The 18,814-nt window shown below is 42.1% G+C and overlaps 1 protein-coding gene and 1 pseudogene across 2 annotated transcripts; both read left to right on the top strand.

Moving 5' to 3' along the window:
- Positions 1-165: 165 nt before the first annotated feature.
- LOC311141084 lies at positions 166-17,520 on the top strand (annotated as a pseudogene). Its single transcript, XR_014615517.1, has 38 exons — positions 166-221; positions 324-433; positions 524-613; positions 1,958-2,076; positions 2,161-2,280; positions 2,380-2,461; positions 2,569-2,636; positions 2,722-2,796; positions 2,884-2,935; positions 3,055-3,142; positions 3,551-3,681; positions 3,787-3,918; positions 4,028-4,177; positions 4,289-4,430; positions 4,563-4,636; positions 4,728-5,019; positions 5,118-5,174; positions 5,236-5,355; positions 6,847-6,894; positions 7,118-7,225; positions 7,346-7,523; positions 7,644-7,798; positions 7,893-8,186; positions 8,265-8,411; positions 8,498-8,527; positions 9,878-9,961; positions 10,093-10,173; positions 10,272-10,409; positions 10,499-10,684; positions 10,776-11,213; positions 11,321-11,524; positions 11,623-11,799; positions 15,246-15,358; positions 15,538-15,633; positions 15,736-15,871; positions 15,964-16,253; positions 16,353-16,409; positions 17,447-17,520. The product of XR_014615517.1 is annotated as an uncharacterized misc_RNA (transcript).
- On the top strand, positions 8,635-9,961 carry LOC311141066 (uncharacterized protein). Its single transcript, XM_084176344.1, has 7 exons — positions 8,635-8,719; positions 8,830-8,936; positions 9,025-9,246; positions 9,343-9,438; positions 9,523-9,604; positions 9,690-9,785; positions 9,878-9,961. The coding sequence occupies exons 3-6, from the start codon at positions 9,025-9,027 to the stop codon at positions 9,749-9,751; spliced, it is 462 nt and encodes a 153-aa protein (XP_084032470.1). The 5' UTR covers positions 8,635-8,719; positions 8,830-8,936; the 3' UTR covers positions 9,752-9,785; positions 9,878-9,961.
- Positions 17,521-18,814: the final 1,294 nt, after the last annotated feature.

Raw genomic sequence — 18,814 nt, 5'->3', positions numbered from 1 at the left:
CCTTCCAAATGATGACGCCGTCCAATGAAAACAAAGGATGAGACAGTGCACACATTTTCAAAATCAGCTTTTGAGGCTAGCCGGAAAGCTAACGTTATTCATCAAGTGAAAGGTATCTAGCTAGCAAGCTAAATGGCTGGCAGGGAAAGGGACGATTGTTTCACAATGGCAGAGGAATCTGCTGTCAAAGTCTGTGTACGCGTTCGACCTCTCATAGAACGGTGAGGCTATTTTCTAAACTTAGCTAGTTTGAGAAATTGGCTTGCTAACTACCTACAGTAGCTTTATCTGGTGGATATCTGTAATGTTGTTAATCGTCGTAGGGAGGAAACTGCTGCAGAAAACGCCTAGTCGGTGAAGTTGTATTGGAAAACTGATAAGCAGACAATTCATCAGGTTGACGATGGAAATCTTACCAAGAACTTCAGCTTCGGTGAGTTTTCAAAAAGGCTAGGATTAATGTTGGCCGAACATGCAGGCAATAACGTTAATCACTTATTTGTACGATTTGTTTCCCTAACAGACCGTATATTTAGTGCTGAAGAAGCAACTCTGCAGCTATACCAGGAACTTGCAAAGCCTCTTGTTGTCTCCACTGTTGAAGGTTATAATGGTAAGGGATTGTGAACAAGTGCAATGCTGTATCTACACTGAGCAAAAATATAAATGCCATATGTAAAGTGTTTCATGACCTGAAATAAAAGATCCCAGAAATGTTCAATATGCACAAAAAGCTTATTTCTCTCCAATTTTGTGCACACATTTGTTTATATCCCTGTTAGTGAGCATTTCTCCTTTACCAAGATAATCCATCCACCTGACTGTTGTGGCATATCAAGAAGCAGATTAAACAGCATAATCATTACACAGATGCACCTTGTACTGGGGAAAATAAAAGGCCACTCTAAAATGTGCAGTTTTGTCACACAACACCATGCCACAGATGTCTCAAGTTTTGTGGGAGCGTACAATTGGCATGCTGACTGCAGGAATGTCCACCAGAGCTGTTGCCAGATAATTGAATGTTAATTTATCAACCATAAGCCGCCTCCAATGTAGTTTTAGAGAATTTGGCAGTATTTCCAACCGGCCTCACAACCGCAGACCACGTGTATGGTGTCGTGTGGGCGAGCGGTTTGCTGACGTCAACGTTTTGAACAGAGTGCCCCATGGTGGCTGTGGGATTATTGTATGGGCAGGCATAAGCTACGGACAACTAACACAATTGCATTTTATCAATGGCAATTTGAATGCACAGAGATACCGTGAAGAGATCTTGAGGCCCATTGTCGTGCCATTCATCCACCACCATCACCTCATGTTTCAGTATGATAATGCACGGCCCCATGTCGCAAGGATCTGTACACAATTCCTGGAAGCTGAAAATGTGCCAGTTCTTCCATGGCCTGCATACTCACCAGACATGTCACCCATTGAGCATGTTTGGGATGCTCTGGATTGACCTGTACGACAGCGTGTTCCAGTTCCCGCCAATATCCAACAACTTCGCACAGCCATTGAAGAGGAGTGGGACAACATTCCACAGGCCACAATCAACAGCCTGATCAACTCTATGCGAAGGAGATTTGTCACGCTTCATGAGGCAAATGGTGGTCACACCAGTTACTGACTGGTTTTCTGATCCACGCCCCTACCTTTTTAAAAAGGTATCTGTGACCAACAGATGCATATCTGTATTCCTAATCATGTGAAATCCATAGATTAGGGCCTAATGAATTCATTTCAATTGACTGATTTCCTTATATGAACTGTAACTCAGTAAAATCGTTGAAATTGTTGCGTTTATATTTTTGTTCAGTATAGATTATAGTATGTTGAACATATCAATATATTTGGAAAACTTTGTAACACTATTTAAACAATTGTATTTGAAATCTCTATGGGTTTGACTTGTTTATTGACATATTATATTAAGTGGCAAGCATCATTTTCTCAGGAACAATATTTGCTTATGGACAAACTGCATCTGGGAAGACAATCACTATGATGGGGAGTTCTCTTACTCCTGGAGTTATACCCCTTCCCATGGAGGATGTCTTCCAGACTATAAAACATGTGAGTAGTAGTAAATAGAAAATAAACAGTCAAATGCATGTGTAAGATGTGTGTAAGTGGTTTGCTTTTCATTTTTTACTTTAGTGTCCAAAAAAGGAGTTCCTTCTGAGGGTGTCATACTTGGACATCTATAATGAGACACTGACATATTTGCTCTGTGACAGTTGGAAAAGGAAGCCTCTAGAAATCTGAGAGGGAAACAATGTAAGTTTGATGGAAACATTTGTAAGACAATTGAACTGTTAGACTACAATAATCAAGATATGACTGGTGTTTTAAATGGTGAAATGTCTGTCTTTGCAGAAAAATGTCTATGTAGCTGACCTAACTGAGAAACTGGTGACATCTCCTGAGCAAGCCCTTGCTTGGATTAGAAAAGGAGAAAGTAAAATGCTCTTATTCCTTATTTAAACCATAATGTTAGATTAAATATAATCTATGTGTTGCTTGAATAACATACTGACACTATTCAATGTTAAATGTACGCCCTAGAGAATCGGCATTATGGAAAGACAAAAATGAACCAGCGAAGCAGTCGTTCACATACAATTTTCCGCATGGTAAGACACTTTATTATACATCACAATAGACAATGCATATCTCGTTATCTGTGTGCTGGAGATAATGCTGGTGTTTTTTTCTCAGATCTTGGAGAGTCGTGACAGGGGTGACCCTGCATCTGGTGAAAATTCAGACGGCGCCATTATTGTGTCCCATTTGGTAAGCTGCCACAGTCAAGTGTGTTTGGTGAACTCTGATGTGTCCTCCGTTTTTTATTTTCTTACCAGTCTCCTCATTTTTATGTAGACTTTGGTTGACCTGGCTGGGGCTGATAGAGCAAGTCAAACAGGCGCTGAAGGTAAGTGGTTTGATACTTGTGCAAATGTGACAACAGTGTGAAATATCTTAATCTGAACAACCTTCCTTTGGTGGTTGGTTTCAGTTGTATTTTGTGACTTTTGACATATGATATTGTAGGTACACGTTTCAAAGAAGGATGTAATATAAATCGCAGCCTGTTCACCCTGGGTCAAGTGATCAAGAAACTGTCTGATGAAACCCAGAAGTAGGTGTTGGTTACTTACCATTTTCCACAGCATTTGTTTAACTTATTTACATTTTAGTCATTTAGCAGACGCTCTTATCCAGAGCGACTTACAGTTAGTGAATACATATTTTTTTTATACTGGCCCCCCGTGGGAATCGAACCCACAACCCTGGCGTTGCAAACGCCATGCTCTATCAACTGAGCTACATCCCTGCCGGCCATTCCCTCCCCTACCCTGGACGACGCTGGGCCAATTGTGCGCCGCCCATGAGTCTCCCGGTCGCGGCCGGCGGCGACAGAGCCTGGATTCGAACCAGGATCTCTAGTGGCACAGTTAGCACTGCGATGCAGTGCCTTAGACCACTGCGCCACTCAGGAGTTACTTATGCGATTTGTTTACTAATGTGACTTTATCCATACATTCAGGGGTTTCACTAACTACAGGGACAGTAAACTCACCCGCATCCTCCAAAATTCCTTGGGTGGAAATGCAAAAACTGTCATCATCTGCACCATCACCCCAGTTACTGTGGAAGAAACACTTAGCACCCTTCCAAGTGGGTGAAATATTTGTCTATCTTAAATCTTTATTTTAAATTATTAATATCAGCCAAATGTAACATTCATTTCTAATAAAGTACCTGCCCATCTCTACAATCTAGTTTGCTAGTGCAGCAAAGAACATGAAGAATGACCCGCATGTCACAGAGGTTTCTGATGACGGAGCCCTTCTTAGAAGATACAGAAATGAAATTGTGGACCTCGAGCGCCGACTTCATGAGGCAAGTCTAGCTGTACTGGCTATTGGGGTTCTTTAAAAATGTTGCCGGCTCTCCTTCGAAGAATTGACACTTTTTACAACTTTTTGCAATTTCAACCTTTTATTTTTGTACATTGCCTTAGGTCTCCTCAGTCACTCAAACAACCGCGACAGAGAAGGAGACTCTGTCCCAGATTTTGCAAGAGAAGGATCAGCTCCAATGAGAACAGGACAGGATTAAGAATGTAACCAAACTTCTAGTCACCTCCTCAAACTTTGTTTCCATCAAAAAGGTTGGCTTTTAGTGCCTTATAGATATGTATCTGATGCTTTATTCCTTAACATTTTTTGTTGTACTTTTTGTTTATTTTTACTTTGTTTTACCATGTCTTTATATTGTAAAGATGCCTAAACGGAGGGTTACGTGGGGTGGAAAACTGACATCACCAGCCTTCCACCATGCTGGATTGTCTGAGCTAAGCTTTGCTGAGCCTTTTCTCAAAAAGAGAAAAGCTGATATGTATGTCTTGACAGAGCAGAATGAGGGTAAGTAAGCATAGTAAAAATATACTAAATGTCAGTGGTAGCTTTTATTCTTCTTTACAGTATGCTATATTTTGCCATACTGGCGCATAAATCATGTTCAATAGCTTTTTTTTTCTGTTTGTGTATTCACAGATGGCGATGAGTTAGATTCTACCTTTGACATGGAGATGAATCAGAGCAGTGTGACTGCATAGTTTTGCAGAAAGGTGAACATGGACTATTGCCATCTTATCGTTATGCCACAGTACCTTCTTGTTGTCCTTCATACTCATGTTCCTGCATTCTCTTCTTTTCTAGTGAATTTTTAACTCCAAACCAGCTGAACAAATTGTCTGAGAAGGTGTCCCGTCTGGAGATCCAGCTGGAAAATGAGGCTCAGCAGATGCAGGAGGCCATGGAGGAAGTGGAGACTTTCGAGAGGAGGGTCGCCGAACTGGAGATGCAGCTAGAGGAGAAGTTGCAAATGCCCACTGATGCACAGCTGGAAAACGAAGTTCAGCAGAACCAGGAGGCCATGGTAAAGGTGGTTGCTGAACTGGAGAAGATGCTAGAGGAAAAGTCTCACATTTCCACTGAATCACGGGAGCAGGTTGGCGATCACCAATGCCTTCTCACTGGTTTATCATGCAGAATGTCGGAAATCATTTAATCTGAATGCAAAAATGGTGCAAATGTCCTACTTTACAGATGAAAAGGGGATTTGAGGAGACTATTCAACTCTGTGAGACGTTGGTTCTGAGAAGGTATGTAGCTATTATTATATTTTTATTGAATTCTGTCACCTCACCATGCGGTCGGTCAACAGGAAATGGTTGCTGCTGAGTGTGACTATCTCAAGCAGGAGTTCAACATTCTAATGGAATGGACTGAAAACTTAAAGAAAGAAAAGGCTGCACTTCTTCAAGAATTGGAGAAGAAAGAACAGATATAGCCCCTGGTTCACCCCAGACTTGACTGCCCTTGACCAGCACAAAAACATCCTGTGGCGTACTGCATTAGCATCGAACAGCCCCCGCGATATGCAACTTTTCAGGGAAGTCAGGAACCAATATACACAATCAGTTAGTAAAGCAAAGGATAGCTTTTTCAAACAGAAATTTGCGTCCTGTAGCACTAACTCCAATAAAAAGGTTTTGGGACACTGTAAAGTCCATGGAGAATAAGAGCACCTCCTCCCAACTGCCCACTGCACTGAGGCTAGGAAACACTGTCACCACCGATAAATGTACGATAATCGAGAATTTCAATAAGCATTTTGCTACGGCTGGCCATGCTTTCCACCTGGCTACCCCTACCCCGGCCACCAGCTCTACACCCTCCGCTGCAACTTGCCCATGCAGGTAGAATCACTACTCTCGGCGGGTCTGACTTAGAATATGTGGAAACTACAAATACCTAGGTGTCTGGTTAGACCGTAAACTCTCCTTCCAGACTCACATTAAGCATCTCCAATCCAAAGTTAAATCTAGAATCGGCTTCCTGTTTCGCAACAAAGCCTCCTTCACTCATGCTACTAAACATGCCCTCGTAAAACGGACTATCCTACTGATCCTTGACTTCGGCGATGTCATTTACAAAATAGCTTCCAACGCTCAACTCAGCAAATTGGATGTAGTCTATCACAGTACCATCTGTTTTGTCACCAAAGCCCCATATACTACCCACCATTGTGACCTGTATGCTTTCATTGGCTGGCCCTCACTACATATTTGTCGCCAAACCCACTGGCTCCAGGTCATCTATAAATCACTTCTTGGCAAATCCCCGCCTTATCTTAGCTCATTGGTCACCATAGCAACACCCATCCGTAGTATGCGCTCCAGCAGGTATATCTCACTGGTCATCCCCAAAGCCAACACCTTTGTCCGCCATTCCTTCCAGTTCTCTGCTGCAAATGACTGGAACGAACTACAAAAATCTCTGAAGCTGGAGACACTTATCTCCCTCACTAACTTTAAGCATCAGTTGTCAGAGCAGCTTACCGATCACTGTACCTGTACACAGCCCATCTGTAATTAGCCCACCCAACTACCTCATCCCCATATTGTTATTTACATTGTTATTTATTTTGCTCATTTGCACCCCAGTATCTCTATTTGCACATCATCTTCTGCACATCTATCACTCCAGTGTTAATACTAAATTGTGTAAGTCGCTCTGGATAAGAGTGTCTGCTAAATGATGTAAATGTAATTATTTTGCACTATGGCATATTTATTGCCTTACCTCCATAACTTACTACATTTGCACACACTGTATATAGATTTTCTATTGTGTTATTGACTGTACGTTTTTGTTTATTCCATATGTAACTCTGTGTTGTTGTTTTTATCGCACTGCTTTGCTTTATCTTGGCCAGGTCGCAGTTAACCTGGTTAAATAAAGGTGAAATAAAAATAAAATAAAATAAAAAGAGATGGATGAGTTCAATTCTCTGGAAGAGGAGAGCAAAATAGAATATGAGGTAATACAGACTGCTGCGTAGATTGCCTAGATATGTCAAAAGATATATAACCAACTTATTTCAATGTAGAAGTTAAGCAAATTGGAATGTACTATGTATGGCATAAGACAATTGCAAGTCCATGAATGTCATAGGGACTTACTATAAGTCATTAAAATGACTTGCACTTTGGAAATGCTCCCTTGTTGGTTTGTGCTTGTAACCTTTTGTATAACTCTTGGTCCAACAAGTGAAGCAGCTGCGACGCTCTCTGGATGATGCTGAGGGGCTGAGCACTAAGAAGGAGTGGGCCCACCTGCACAGTGAAAAGATCTCACTCAAAGAGAGGGATGCATGTGTCTTCTTCCTCAGTGTCAGTTTGCAGCCTGTATTTAAATGCAAACTGCACTCAATGGATTGACAATTATCATGTTGTATTGGCCTTAATTCTGTGCTCTGGCCTTGCTTTCAGGTCACACTAACTGCTGGCTATGAGAGGATGGAAGCTGAGGTGAATGGCCTTCACTATCAGTTTGAGACAGAGAAATCTTGCTTCAAAAAGATGCAGGTTGACCTTCAGAGGGAGTTACAGGGAGCCTTTGAAGAGAACACCAAGCTTACTACTCTCCTGGATGAAAAAGTTTCCAAAAGTATGTAGCTAGTGTTGGTTGTCTTTTGTATAGTATTTCCTCTCTTCTCCAGCCTCTTGTTTATTTTCTATGTAGTTATTGAATTAGTTATCTAACATGGGGTCTCCTCTTTTTGCTTAGATCTCATAGACCGCATTGAACTTGAGAAAAAAGTTGCTGGCCTGAAGAAAGAGCTGGAGAAGTCTCATGAAGATGAGAGAACCCTACAAGCTAAGATCGAGGATTTGCGTGCACTGCAGGATCTTCCAGATAAAGTGGACAGTTTGATGAAGCAGGTAAACCCGTTGTTTTGTTACAATGTAAAGCAACAGAGACTTGTCTTTTAAGAGAAGTAACTTTTAATTAATCTCCTCTTCTTTGGCTGTTCAGGTATGTGATCTCAATGAGGAGCTGTGTGCAGTCCAAATAGAGAGAGAGAGCCTGGTGTCTGCTAAGGCCTGCAGTAAGGAGGAAGCTCAACAACTCAGAGAAAATGTCCAGAGTGCCCAGGAGCAGCTAGTCAAACTGCAAGATGACCTGAGCAAAGCAGAGTTGAGGGAAAAAGACCTAACCCATCAGTGCACCAACATCACTGAACAAAAGGAGACTCTCCGTAAGGACTTGGTGCGCTCCTCTGTGGAGAACAGTCGGCTTCTTACTACTGTGGAATAGTCCAGCCTGAGAGTAAGTTGGTCCTTGAATTTGTTTATTTGTTGAATCTTCTGTAAGGCTGTCCACCAACAATGTATTTTTTTGATTTAGCTGAAGGAGATTGATGATCGTCGGGCATTAATTGAAGATAAATTGTGTGGAATGCAACAAGTCATGAAAGACTTGAAGGAGAAGCTTGCTGACAGTGAATCATCCAAGGAACAAAATGACAATCTGTCCCAAGAACACCAAGATCAGGTGCAGTGCCTCTCAAAACAACTAACTTCAGCCGTCTCTCTACAGTAGGTATTTACAGTAATTAATTTGGTTAATTTGTTCTTAAGATAAGGCAGCTGAGTGAGGAGCTTGAGTCTGTGTGAGCTGAGCGAGAGAGTCTCCTGTCTGAGAAGACAGACAGTTCTCAGAATCATGCAGGGGAGTTGGAGAATCTGCTCTCTACTGTGACCTCACTGACTGAAGAGAGAGACCAGCTCCAGGAGATACTGTGGGGAGTCAGAGATGAGAGGAACCAGCTCAAGAGAGACCTGGGGGAGAATGTGGAGATGGTGAGTGATTAATCGATTAAACACAATATTTAGAAAATGCACGCACTGATAATTGCAATTAGAATAAGCTTCTTTTTTTTTCTACAAATGTACCTTTCATCATTTTGCAGATTATTGAAAACCAGGAGGAGCTAAGGGTGGCCCTTGAAAAGATTCACCATCAAGAGGAAAATATAAAACATATGGATATGCCCATCTAGTTGAACTGCAAAGTCAGGTAAAATGTGCTTTTACTTTACGACTGAATTGATTGTCACATCAATTGAGGAATAGATTATAATATAAATGCTAACCATACTGTTCAGATGAAGCAGCTGAATGAGGAGCTTGAGTCGGTGCGAGCTGAGCGAGAGAGTCTCCTGTCTGAGAAGACAGACAGCCCTCAGAATCATGCAGAGGAGTTGGAGAATCTGCTCTCTACTGTGACCTCACTGACTGAAGAGAGAGACCAGCTCCAGGAGATACTGTGGGGAGTCAGAGAAGAGAGGAACCAGCTCAAAAGAGACCTGGAGGAGAATGTGGAGATGGTGAGTTGGAGTTAAAAATTCTCTAAAATCACGTTGTTCAGAAACCATTATTATTATTTATTTGGTCCATGAATATAATGTGATATCTTTAACCAGTCCATCAAAGTCCAGGAGGAGCTGAAACAGCAGCAACATCTCAACTCTAAACAGCAGGCTGAGACAGAACAAGAAACAGCCCAACTTCAGCAACAAGTCAGTAATAGCTTCAACTCATCCAGGTGATGGTGTTTCATAGTTGCTTGTTTTGATCATTGTATGTTGTTTCACCTTGTTCAGATACAGCAGCTAGAGGAGGAACACGCACACATGAAAGATGAGAGCCCAGCTTCAAAGAGACCTGCAGGAAAATATGGAGATGGTGAGGCCTGTATTAGTTTTAAAATGTGCAGTTTTATATATTAATTATTATTTTGATGTGGTCTAAAGTGAAATCTCCCCCCCAGGTCATACAGGTCCAGAGGATATTAGAACAGCAGCAACATCTGAACACAGAACAGCAGGCTGAGAGAGAACAACACAAGGCCCTACTTAAACAACAAGTAAGTCATAGTTAAACCATATACCAGTACATAGCTGGTGGCGTTAGGCTATTGGTGAAATATATTTTAATTCCTTGAACATTGTTTTGCAGGTCCAGCATCTTGAAGAGCAGTTGGAGACAGTGAAAGATGATAGGAGCCCGGTCAAGAGCAGCCTTCAGGACAATATGGACATGGTGAGAGTGTGTGTGACTGTTCTGAACTCAGAGAAGCAGAGTCATAATGTGAGAGAACCAAGATCAGAATGTTTTGGTACAAGTGGTTTTGGCTAAAATGACTTTAAATGTTCCCTTTGCATTGCCCTCAGATGAAGCAGCTGAAAGAAGAATTGCAAGGTTTCAAAGAAGGACAGTCTCATTTCGAAGTCGAAGCAGAAACCTCACAAGGTTTATGTTTCATTGTACATGCGGATAACACATAGTTCCTTCTGCTCTGTCTGAAGTTGCTGTGGCATTTTTCTAATAAACTTTTTTTCCCCCATTCCAGATGCTTAGTGATGCGAATGTGACCATCTCCATATTGACAGATCAGATCAATAACCTGGAGCAGAGCACTAACTGTGGTACCACCAGTGCAGCAGAGGGAATGTGCTCCAGACTGGAGGCTTCTACTCAGCAGCTCCAGGTGGGCTAGCACTGGAGTTTCTGTTTCAAAATCTATACAAATGCATCATTCGATGACAGCATAATAAAAGCAATTCTATCCCTTTGCAGGCGTCCTTCGTAAGGCTCCAGCTTGTTATCAATGGTGCTTCAAAGCCTGGACATGGGCCCCTGGTCGAAGTTGAAGTAGTAATGATACTAAAACTGTTGCCCCTTCTTCCAAAACCCACAAAAAAGATCTGTAGCAATGTCAATAGATCTACAGTCCAGATAACTAATGCGGGTTGGGATACAAAGGTATGAATAATCACACGGTCATAATAGTTTCTATTTAATTTTGAACTGCTATAGTAAACGCAGTTTGCTAAATTGAGTCAAAACATTTTCGGTGCTGCTGAAGCTGTTTGCCAAGGATTACAAAACCCACTTTGAAGCCCTGGTCCAGAATGACTTGGCTGTATTTGAGGAGAGGAGACTGCAGGACCTGCTCCTCTGTAGAGCCCAGGCACTCAGTCAAGGTGGCTGAGAACGACTTCCTGGAGTCTGGGACCAGAGACTGTCAGAGCTGCATACTGTATGTTGTGAAACTAATCGTTTTATATCATGGGTTATCAGAAAATGAATAGTGTTTTGGTGAAGCTTGAGGAGCGCCTGGCCACTCACCCAGCAGCGTTGTCAGAGGAGCTGAGGGCGCGAGAGAAGAGCAACGAGGAGCTGAGTGCTCTAAGCATGGTCCACTCACCTGACTCGTCAGCTGTGGAGAGCTTCCTGGAGCGAGCTGGCCCGGCGCTCTGCCGTGGCACAGGCCAACACACAGGCTCTCCAGGTAGTTAACCCCACCAATCATCTCCAGTCTTAGTTACCACATACAGAATGTCAATTGTATGGTAGGGTTCGATCATGATTTGTGTGTGAATGTTTTTCCTCTTGCAGGGATTGCGAGATGAGCGCCGCGGTCTGCTAAAAGAGCTAGGCGTGGTCCGAGCACAGGCTAACAGTCAGCTGAAAGAAGAGAGGCGTAAGACCTTTACTTTGCTGCAGATACTGAAGAATGCCCCAGTCAAGACTGAAGCTGATCTGCTGAGGGACAACCAGCAACTTGCCCTGCATTGTCAGCAGTTGGAGAGCGAAATCAAGGTACCATTTTAACCTGTTTTTAATCTCATGGATGATTTCCATTGTTCTTCTATCTGAACCCATGACTAGTTTACAATGTGTACATGGTGTGTTTGCAGGAAATGCAGATGAGAGTTGAGCAGCTGGAAGAGCACCAGATCAAAGCTACTAATAGGGTCTCGAACCACAAACAAGCCACCCAGCTCCTACAAACTGAGCTTCAGGATGCTTGTGCACAAGTCAAGGATAGGGAGGGCTCCATCCAAATCCTCAATGAGAAACTCAGAGAGACTGACGTAAAGGTTGGAGCAAGGTGGAATTTCACCCCTAGTCTTTTATTTGTATTTTGTGAGGGATGTGTTCATTACTGTATAAACTGTACAATACTATATATATATATATATATACACACATACAGTGGGGGAAAAAAGTATTTAGTCAGCCACCAATTGTGCAAGTTCTCCCACTTAAAAAGATGAGAGACGCCTGTAATTTTCATCATAGGTACACGTCAACTATGACAGAGAAAATGAGAAAAATAATTCCAGAAAATCACATTGTAGGATTTTTTATGAATTTATTTGCAAATTATGGTGGAAAATAAGTATTTGGTCAATAACAAAAGTTTCAATACTTTTATATACCCTTTGTTGGCATTGACACAGGTCAAACGTTTTCTGTAAGTCTTCACAAGGTTTTCACACACTGTTGCTGGTATTTTGGCCCATTCCTCCATGCAGATCTCCTCTAGAGCAGTGATGTTTTGGGGCTGTCGCTGGGCAACACAGACTTTCAACTCCCTCCAAAGATTTTCTATGGGGTTGAGATCTGGAGACTGGCTAGGCCACTCCAGGACCTTGAAATGCTTCTTACGAAGCCACTCCTTCGTTGCCCGGGCGGTGTGTTTGGGATCATTGTCATGCTGAAAGACCCAGCCACGTTTCATCTTCAATGCCCTTGCTGATGGAAGGAGGTTTTCACTCAAAATCTCACGATACATGGCCCCATTCATTCTTTCCTTTACACGGATCAGTCGTCCTAGTCCCTTTGCAGAAAAACAGCCCCAAAGCATGATGTTTCCACCCCCATGCTTCACAGTAGGTATGGTGTTCTTTGGATGCAACTCACCATTCTTTGTCCTCCAAACACAACAAGTTTAGTTTTTACCAAAAAGTTCTATTTTGGTTTCATCTGACCATATGACATTCTCCCAATCCTCTTCTGGATCATCCAAATGCACTCTAGCAAACTTCAGATGGGCCTGGACATGTACTGGCTTAAGCAGGGGGACACGTCTGCCACTGCAGGATTTGAGTCCCTAGCGGCGTAGTGTGTTACTGATGGTAGGCTTTGTTACTTTGGTCCCAGCTCTCTGCAGGTCATTCACTAGGTCCCCCCGTGTGGTTCTGGGATTTTTGCTCACCGTTCTTGTGATCATTTTGACCCCACGGGGTGAGATCTTGCGTGGAGCCCCAGATCGAGGGAGATTATCAGTGGTCTTGTATGTCTTCCATTTCCTAATAATTGCTCCCACAGTTGATTTCTTCAAACCAAGCTGCTTACCTATTGCAGATTCAGTCTTCCCAGCCTGGTGCAGGTATACCATTTTGTTTCTGGTGTCCTTTGACAGCTCTTTGGTCTTGGCCATAGTGGAGTTTGGAGTGTGACTGTTTGAGGTTGTGGACAGGTGTCTTTTATACTGATAACAAGTTCAAACAGGTGCCATTAATACAGGTAACGAGTGGAGGACAGAGGAGCCTCTTAAAGAAGAAGTTACAGGTCTGTGAGAGCCAGAAATCTTGCATGTTTGTAGGTGACCAAATACTTATTTTCCACCATAATTTGCAAATAAATTCATTAAAAATCCTACAATGTGATTTTCTGGATTTTTTTTTCTCAATTTGTCTGTCATAGTTGACGTGTACCTATGATGAAAATTACAGGCCTCTCTCATCTTTTTAAGTGGGAGAACTTGCACAACTGGTGGCTGACTAAATACTTTTTTTCCCCACTGTGTATATATATATATATATATATATATATATATATATATATATATATATATATATATATATATATATATATATATATATATATATATATATACATACAGTGGGGAGAACAAGTATTTGATACACTGCCGATATTGCAGGTTTTCCTACTTACAAAGCATGTAGAGGTCTGTAATTGTTATCATAGGTACACTTCAACTGTGAGAGGCGGGATCTAAAACAAAAATCCAGAAAATCACATTGTATGATTTTTAAGTAATTAATTTGCATTTTATTGCATGACATAAGTATTTGATCACCTACCAACCAGTAAGAATTCCGGCTCTCACAGACCTATTAGTTTTTCTTTAAGAAGCCCTCCAGTTCTCCACTCATTACCTGTATTAACTGCACCTGTTTGAACTCGTTACCTGTATAAAAGACACCTGTCCACACACTCAATCAAACAGACTCCAACCTCTCCACAATGGCCAAGACCAGAGAGCTGTGTAAGGACATCAGGGATAAAATTGTAGACCTGCACAAGGCTGGGATGGGCTACAGGACAATAGGCAAGCAGCTTGGTGAGAAGGCAACAACTGTTGGCGCAATTATTAGAAAATGGAAGAAGTTCAAGATGACGGTCAATCAACCTCGGTCTGGGGCTCCATGCAAGATCTCACCTCGTGGGGCATCACTGATCATGAGGAAGGTGAGGGATCAGCCCAGAACTACACGGCAGGACCTGGTCAATGACCTGAAGAGAGCTGGGACCACAGTCTCGAAGAAAACCATTAGTAACACACTACGCCATCATGGATTAAAATCCTGCAGCGCACGTAAAGGTCCCCCTGCTCAAGCCAGCGCATGTCCAGGCCCGTCTGAAGTTTGCCAATGACCATCTGGATGATCCAGAGGAGGAATTGGAGAAGGTCATGTGGTCTGATGAGACAAAAATAGAGCTTTTTGGTCTAAACTCCACTCGCCGTGTTTGGAGGAAGAAGAAGGATGAGTACAACCCCAAGAACACCATCCCAACCGTGAAGCATGGAGGTGGAAACATCATTCTTTGGGGATGCTTTTCTGCAAAGGGGACAGGACGACTGCACCGTATTGAGGGGAGGATAGATGGGGCCATGTATCACGAGATCTTGGCCAACAACCTCCTTCCCTCAGTAAGAGCATTGAAGATGGGTCGTGGCTGGGTCTTCCAGCATGACAACGACCCGAAACACACAGCCAGGGCAACTAAGGAGTGGCTCCGTAAGAAGCATCTGAAGGTCCTGGAGTGGCCTAGCCAGTCTCCAGACCTGAACCCAATAGAAAATCTTTGGAGGGAGCTGAAAGTCTGTATTGCCCAGCGACAGCCCCAAAACCTGAAGGATCTGGAGAAGGTCTGTATGGAGGAGTGGGCCAAAATCCCTGCTGCAGTGTGTGCAAACCTGGTCAAGACCTACAGGAAACGTATGATCTCTGTAATTGCAAACAAAGTTTTCTGTACCAAATATTAAGTTCTGCTTTTCTGATGTATCAAATACTTATGTCATGCAATAAAATGCAAATGAATTACTTAAAAATCATACAATGTGATTTTCTGGATTTTTGTTTTAGATTCCGCCTCTCACCGTTGAAGTGTACCTATGATAAAAATTACAGACCTCTACATGCTTTGTAAGTAGGAAAACCTGCGAAATCGGCAGTGTATCAAATACTTGTTCTCCCCACTGTATATATATATATCTTGGTTGTAGGTTCTGGCCAAGAACAGAGCATCACCTAGTGCTCTTGAGCTTGAAAAGCTGAAGGCTAAAGTTGTGAAAATGGAGATGGAGATGACTGCATCGTCCTCTAAACACCAAGAAGAGTAAGGCCTAATTTGTTTTAATCATGAGCTCCTATGTCATTTTAAATGTGTATTCTTCCTTTGGTTCCATCTGGTTTGTACCACTGCTGAATTTGAGCAGGGCTTGATTAAAGTATCTCTCCCTGTGTCATCATTGGAGAAGATACATGTTTATGACGTTCTGCATTTGTTGCCCCAAGGTTACTGAGTATGACCACGGTCCTGAACCACAAGGAGGACACTGAGGACACTGAAGGAGACTCTGAGAAGATCACAGCAGGAGGGAGAACAGTCATGTAAGTCTGCCCCAGACAATATTAAGAATATAATTTGAGATGACCACCAAACGACAAGTGAATAGTTATGAGCCCAAATTGAGATATGTAATTATATTGCAGTCATGGGGGGAGAGGATCTGCATGCCAGACTGACAACCACCAGAGGACGTACGGTCCAAAGCAACATTCTCGTTGAAAATAACAAACTTGAGGAGGAAGTGAAACGGCTACAGAGGATAATTTCTGAATTGGAGAGGTAAAGATGGATCTGTAAGATTACTGTAATGCTTTGACGTTTCTTGTGATATCATATCGCTGACATTCTGCCATTTCTCTCTGTTTTGACAGCTTTGTGTCCACTCAGCAAGGAGAGATCACCAAGTGGAAGGCTAGAGCAGTTAAGCTGAAGGAGAAGAGGGACGTGGTAGAAACGCCTCTATCTCCATGTACTTCTACAAAACGAAGCATTCCCATGAGTTCTGAGGACGTCAACTCTCCCATGAAGTTCCTTCACTCTCCCATGAAGTTCCTCGACTCGCCCAAGAGCAAGTTTTTTTATGTCCATCCAGGCTCTGAATCAATGTCGATTAATTGTCCCAAGCAGTTTTTTGATAACTCCAACCTTGGAACCATTCAAGGTAACTACAGTCAAATTTACCTGAGTTTACCTTACATTTTAAGTTTGTATCCGGTCTTTTAACGGCAGTTGGCCTTAATGATATTACATGTTTTACCAGAGGTTGTGTGTATTCCCATAACATCAGATATGGAGGCTGCTGGAAGTGCAGAAGCGGGTAATTGGTGTAATGTTATCCCCTGTGTTTGGAATAAAATGGTGGCGTTATTATTAATTGGAGCACAAACACCTTCTCTTCTGGCAGTTAATGTCACTTGTCACATACTGGTTAAATGGAGTGAGGTACTGTGTAATAGGGGTTGGTAACAAAAGTTTGATAGCACTTCATCACTGATTGTCTCTAACACTTCCTCCATCTTTGGAATTTTTACCTATACCCAGTGTTTCCTCTAGGAGCTTTGTTCAGCAGCGGTGGCAAAGGTATCGGGGGGGGGGGGGGGGGGGGGGGGGGGTCTCTTCGCTGCAGGGGTCTGGGCGCAAGCCCCCCGGGATATTATTTTCAAAAATTGGAACGACTGAGAAGGTCACTTCTGGTGACTTTAAATAAATGTATATTTACTCCAAAATGCATAAAAATTAATTGGTGCGTGCCACTGCACTGTAGGGAGATGAGGAGCAAGTGGTGGCTATGCGCTCGTGGCTCTCATTCGCGCAACTGCTCGCTCTGTTTGCTTCAAATATATGTTATAAGTTGTCACACTGATCTTAAAGGGATAGTGCGAGATTTCGGCAATTAAGCACTTTTTATACTTACCCAGTTCATGGTATCCATGAACTCATGGATACCACTTTTATGTCTATGCATGCAGTTTGAAGGACATTGCTAACTAGCGTTAGCACAATGACTGGAATTCTATGGGAACAACATCCAGTCATTTAGCATCCAGTCATTGAGCAAAGGCTAGTTAGCAACTTCCTTCAAACTGCATGCAGACTGCAAAGACATAGAAATAGTATCCGAGTTCATATGACTTTGGGTAAGTAGAAAAGGTGCTTAATTGACTATCTCGCACTATCCAAGTGCGTGTCGGCATATATTTATTTTTTGTATTTGTTTTGAGGTGGGGGGCAGTGGCAGCAACAGAAATGAATATAGGGGAAACACTGCTATACCAGGCTAGCTTTGGTTTTGCATGGTGGTTTGTTAGCTTTTGTATTGTTTTGGCTGATTTGGTCTTTATTTTCTCTTTTCAGATGCAACTGTAGATAAAAGGGAGGAATGGTGGCCTCTGTCACCAAAGCAAGCTGATTTATGCAAACAACAATAAATTATTTACCTAAATTGCACTAATTGTTGTCTGTCAATTTTTCAATATTTAAAATGTTTAATGTTTTTAAATTGTAGTTGTCGTCAGTTAATTTTAACATTGTGATCAATTTGATTGTCTTATAGTTGTTTAAAATAAAGAGCAGTTTTTTATAAGACTCATCTTAACCTTAGGTTATTATTATTAACCTGCTCTCTTTGTAATAGCACTTTCAGATGATCTGACAGCAGAGGGCGTGCTTACACCATTTTGTATGAGAATGTCTATATTTTGACAATGATGGAGGATTTTAAACTTGATCTCTATGCAAGGTGGTCTTAGTGTTCAGTTTCTCCCATTTAATCATTTTCTGACTATAATGCTTTAAAAATTTTAACCATAGATTGCAGTTTTTGATTGAGGATATTGTCCATTCATGGGACTTTCATGACTCCTTATTGGAAGTGCTTTCTAATTCCACTGAGTTTGGAATTGTCTAAAAGGATATCGGTTACATTTTCGGAGATGGAGCATCACTAGGGTATTTAAGCTACATTCCAGAATTAAACTCTGAATTATTCTAAATAACTGTATTTGCCTGTACGCTGTGCAAGTAAACAGGAGGCCTGACTCGGTCCACTTAGACAATAGCTGCCTCACGGCTACATTATCTTGGTCACTTCCTCTGCATGGCTTCACATTTCAATTAAGAGGGTGCTTAACTCCATGTGCTGCACACAATGGTACACAGAGTCAGTAACCGCATTCTTCCTGTTCTCTCTGTTGGGATTACTGTAAGAAGGGTACTGAGCCTTCAGAAGGAGGACTGGCACCATGGTAAATAACCTTTTAGAGTGCTGTAGCACATCGAAGGTAATTTGATCACAGGGTCCCAAATGGAAGGGAATTAAGTGATGTTTTCTGACTGCCTGACAAAGTAAAGAGGACAGATCTAAAGATACTGGAATGCATGACTTAATTTGTACTCCGAGACAGAGGTTCCAGTGACTGAGCCCTGCATACTTATCATGCAGTAGTTGTCTGAAACCTAATGACTGCACCAGCTAAAAAGACATGACCGACTGGGGTTGAAAGTGCTACAAGACTGTGGTAGACTGCTGAGCTAAAGTCTAACACAAGTCTTCCGGTTCAGGCAAGATTATTCAATACACGTTATGTTCCAAAAGTTATTTTCATTAAATGGAGGCTGAAATACAGGTATGTATGTAATCTTGGTAAATAAAGTATCTCTCAAACCTCTAGCCGGAGAGGAGTAGTGGTTTGCATTATTTCACAAATATCAACATACAGTAAC

This window comes from Coregonus lavaretus (assembly GCF_964263955.1).
Source record: "Coregonus lavaretus genome assembly, chromosome: 14".
In the NCBI taxonomy this organism is placed as follows: Eukaryota; Metazoa; Chordata; class Actinopteri; order Salmoniformes; family Salmonidae; genus Coregonus; species Coregonus lavaretus.
This window is presented reverse-complemented; position numbering and strand designations above follow the sequence as displayed.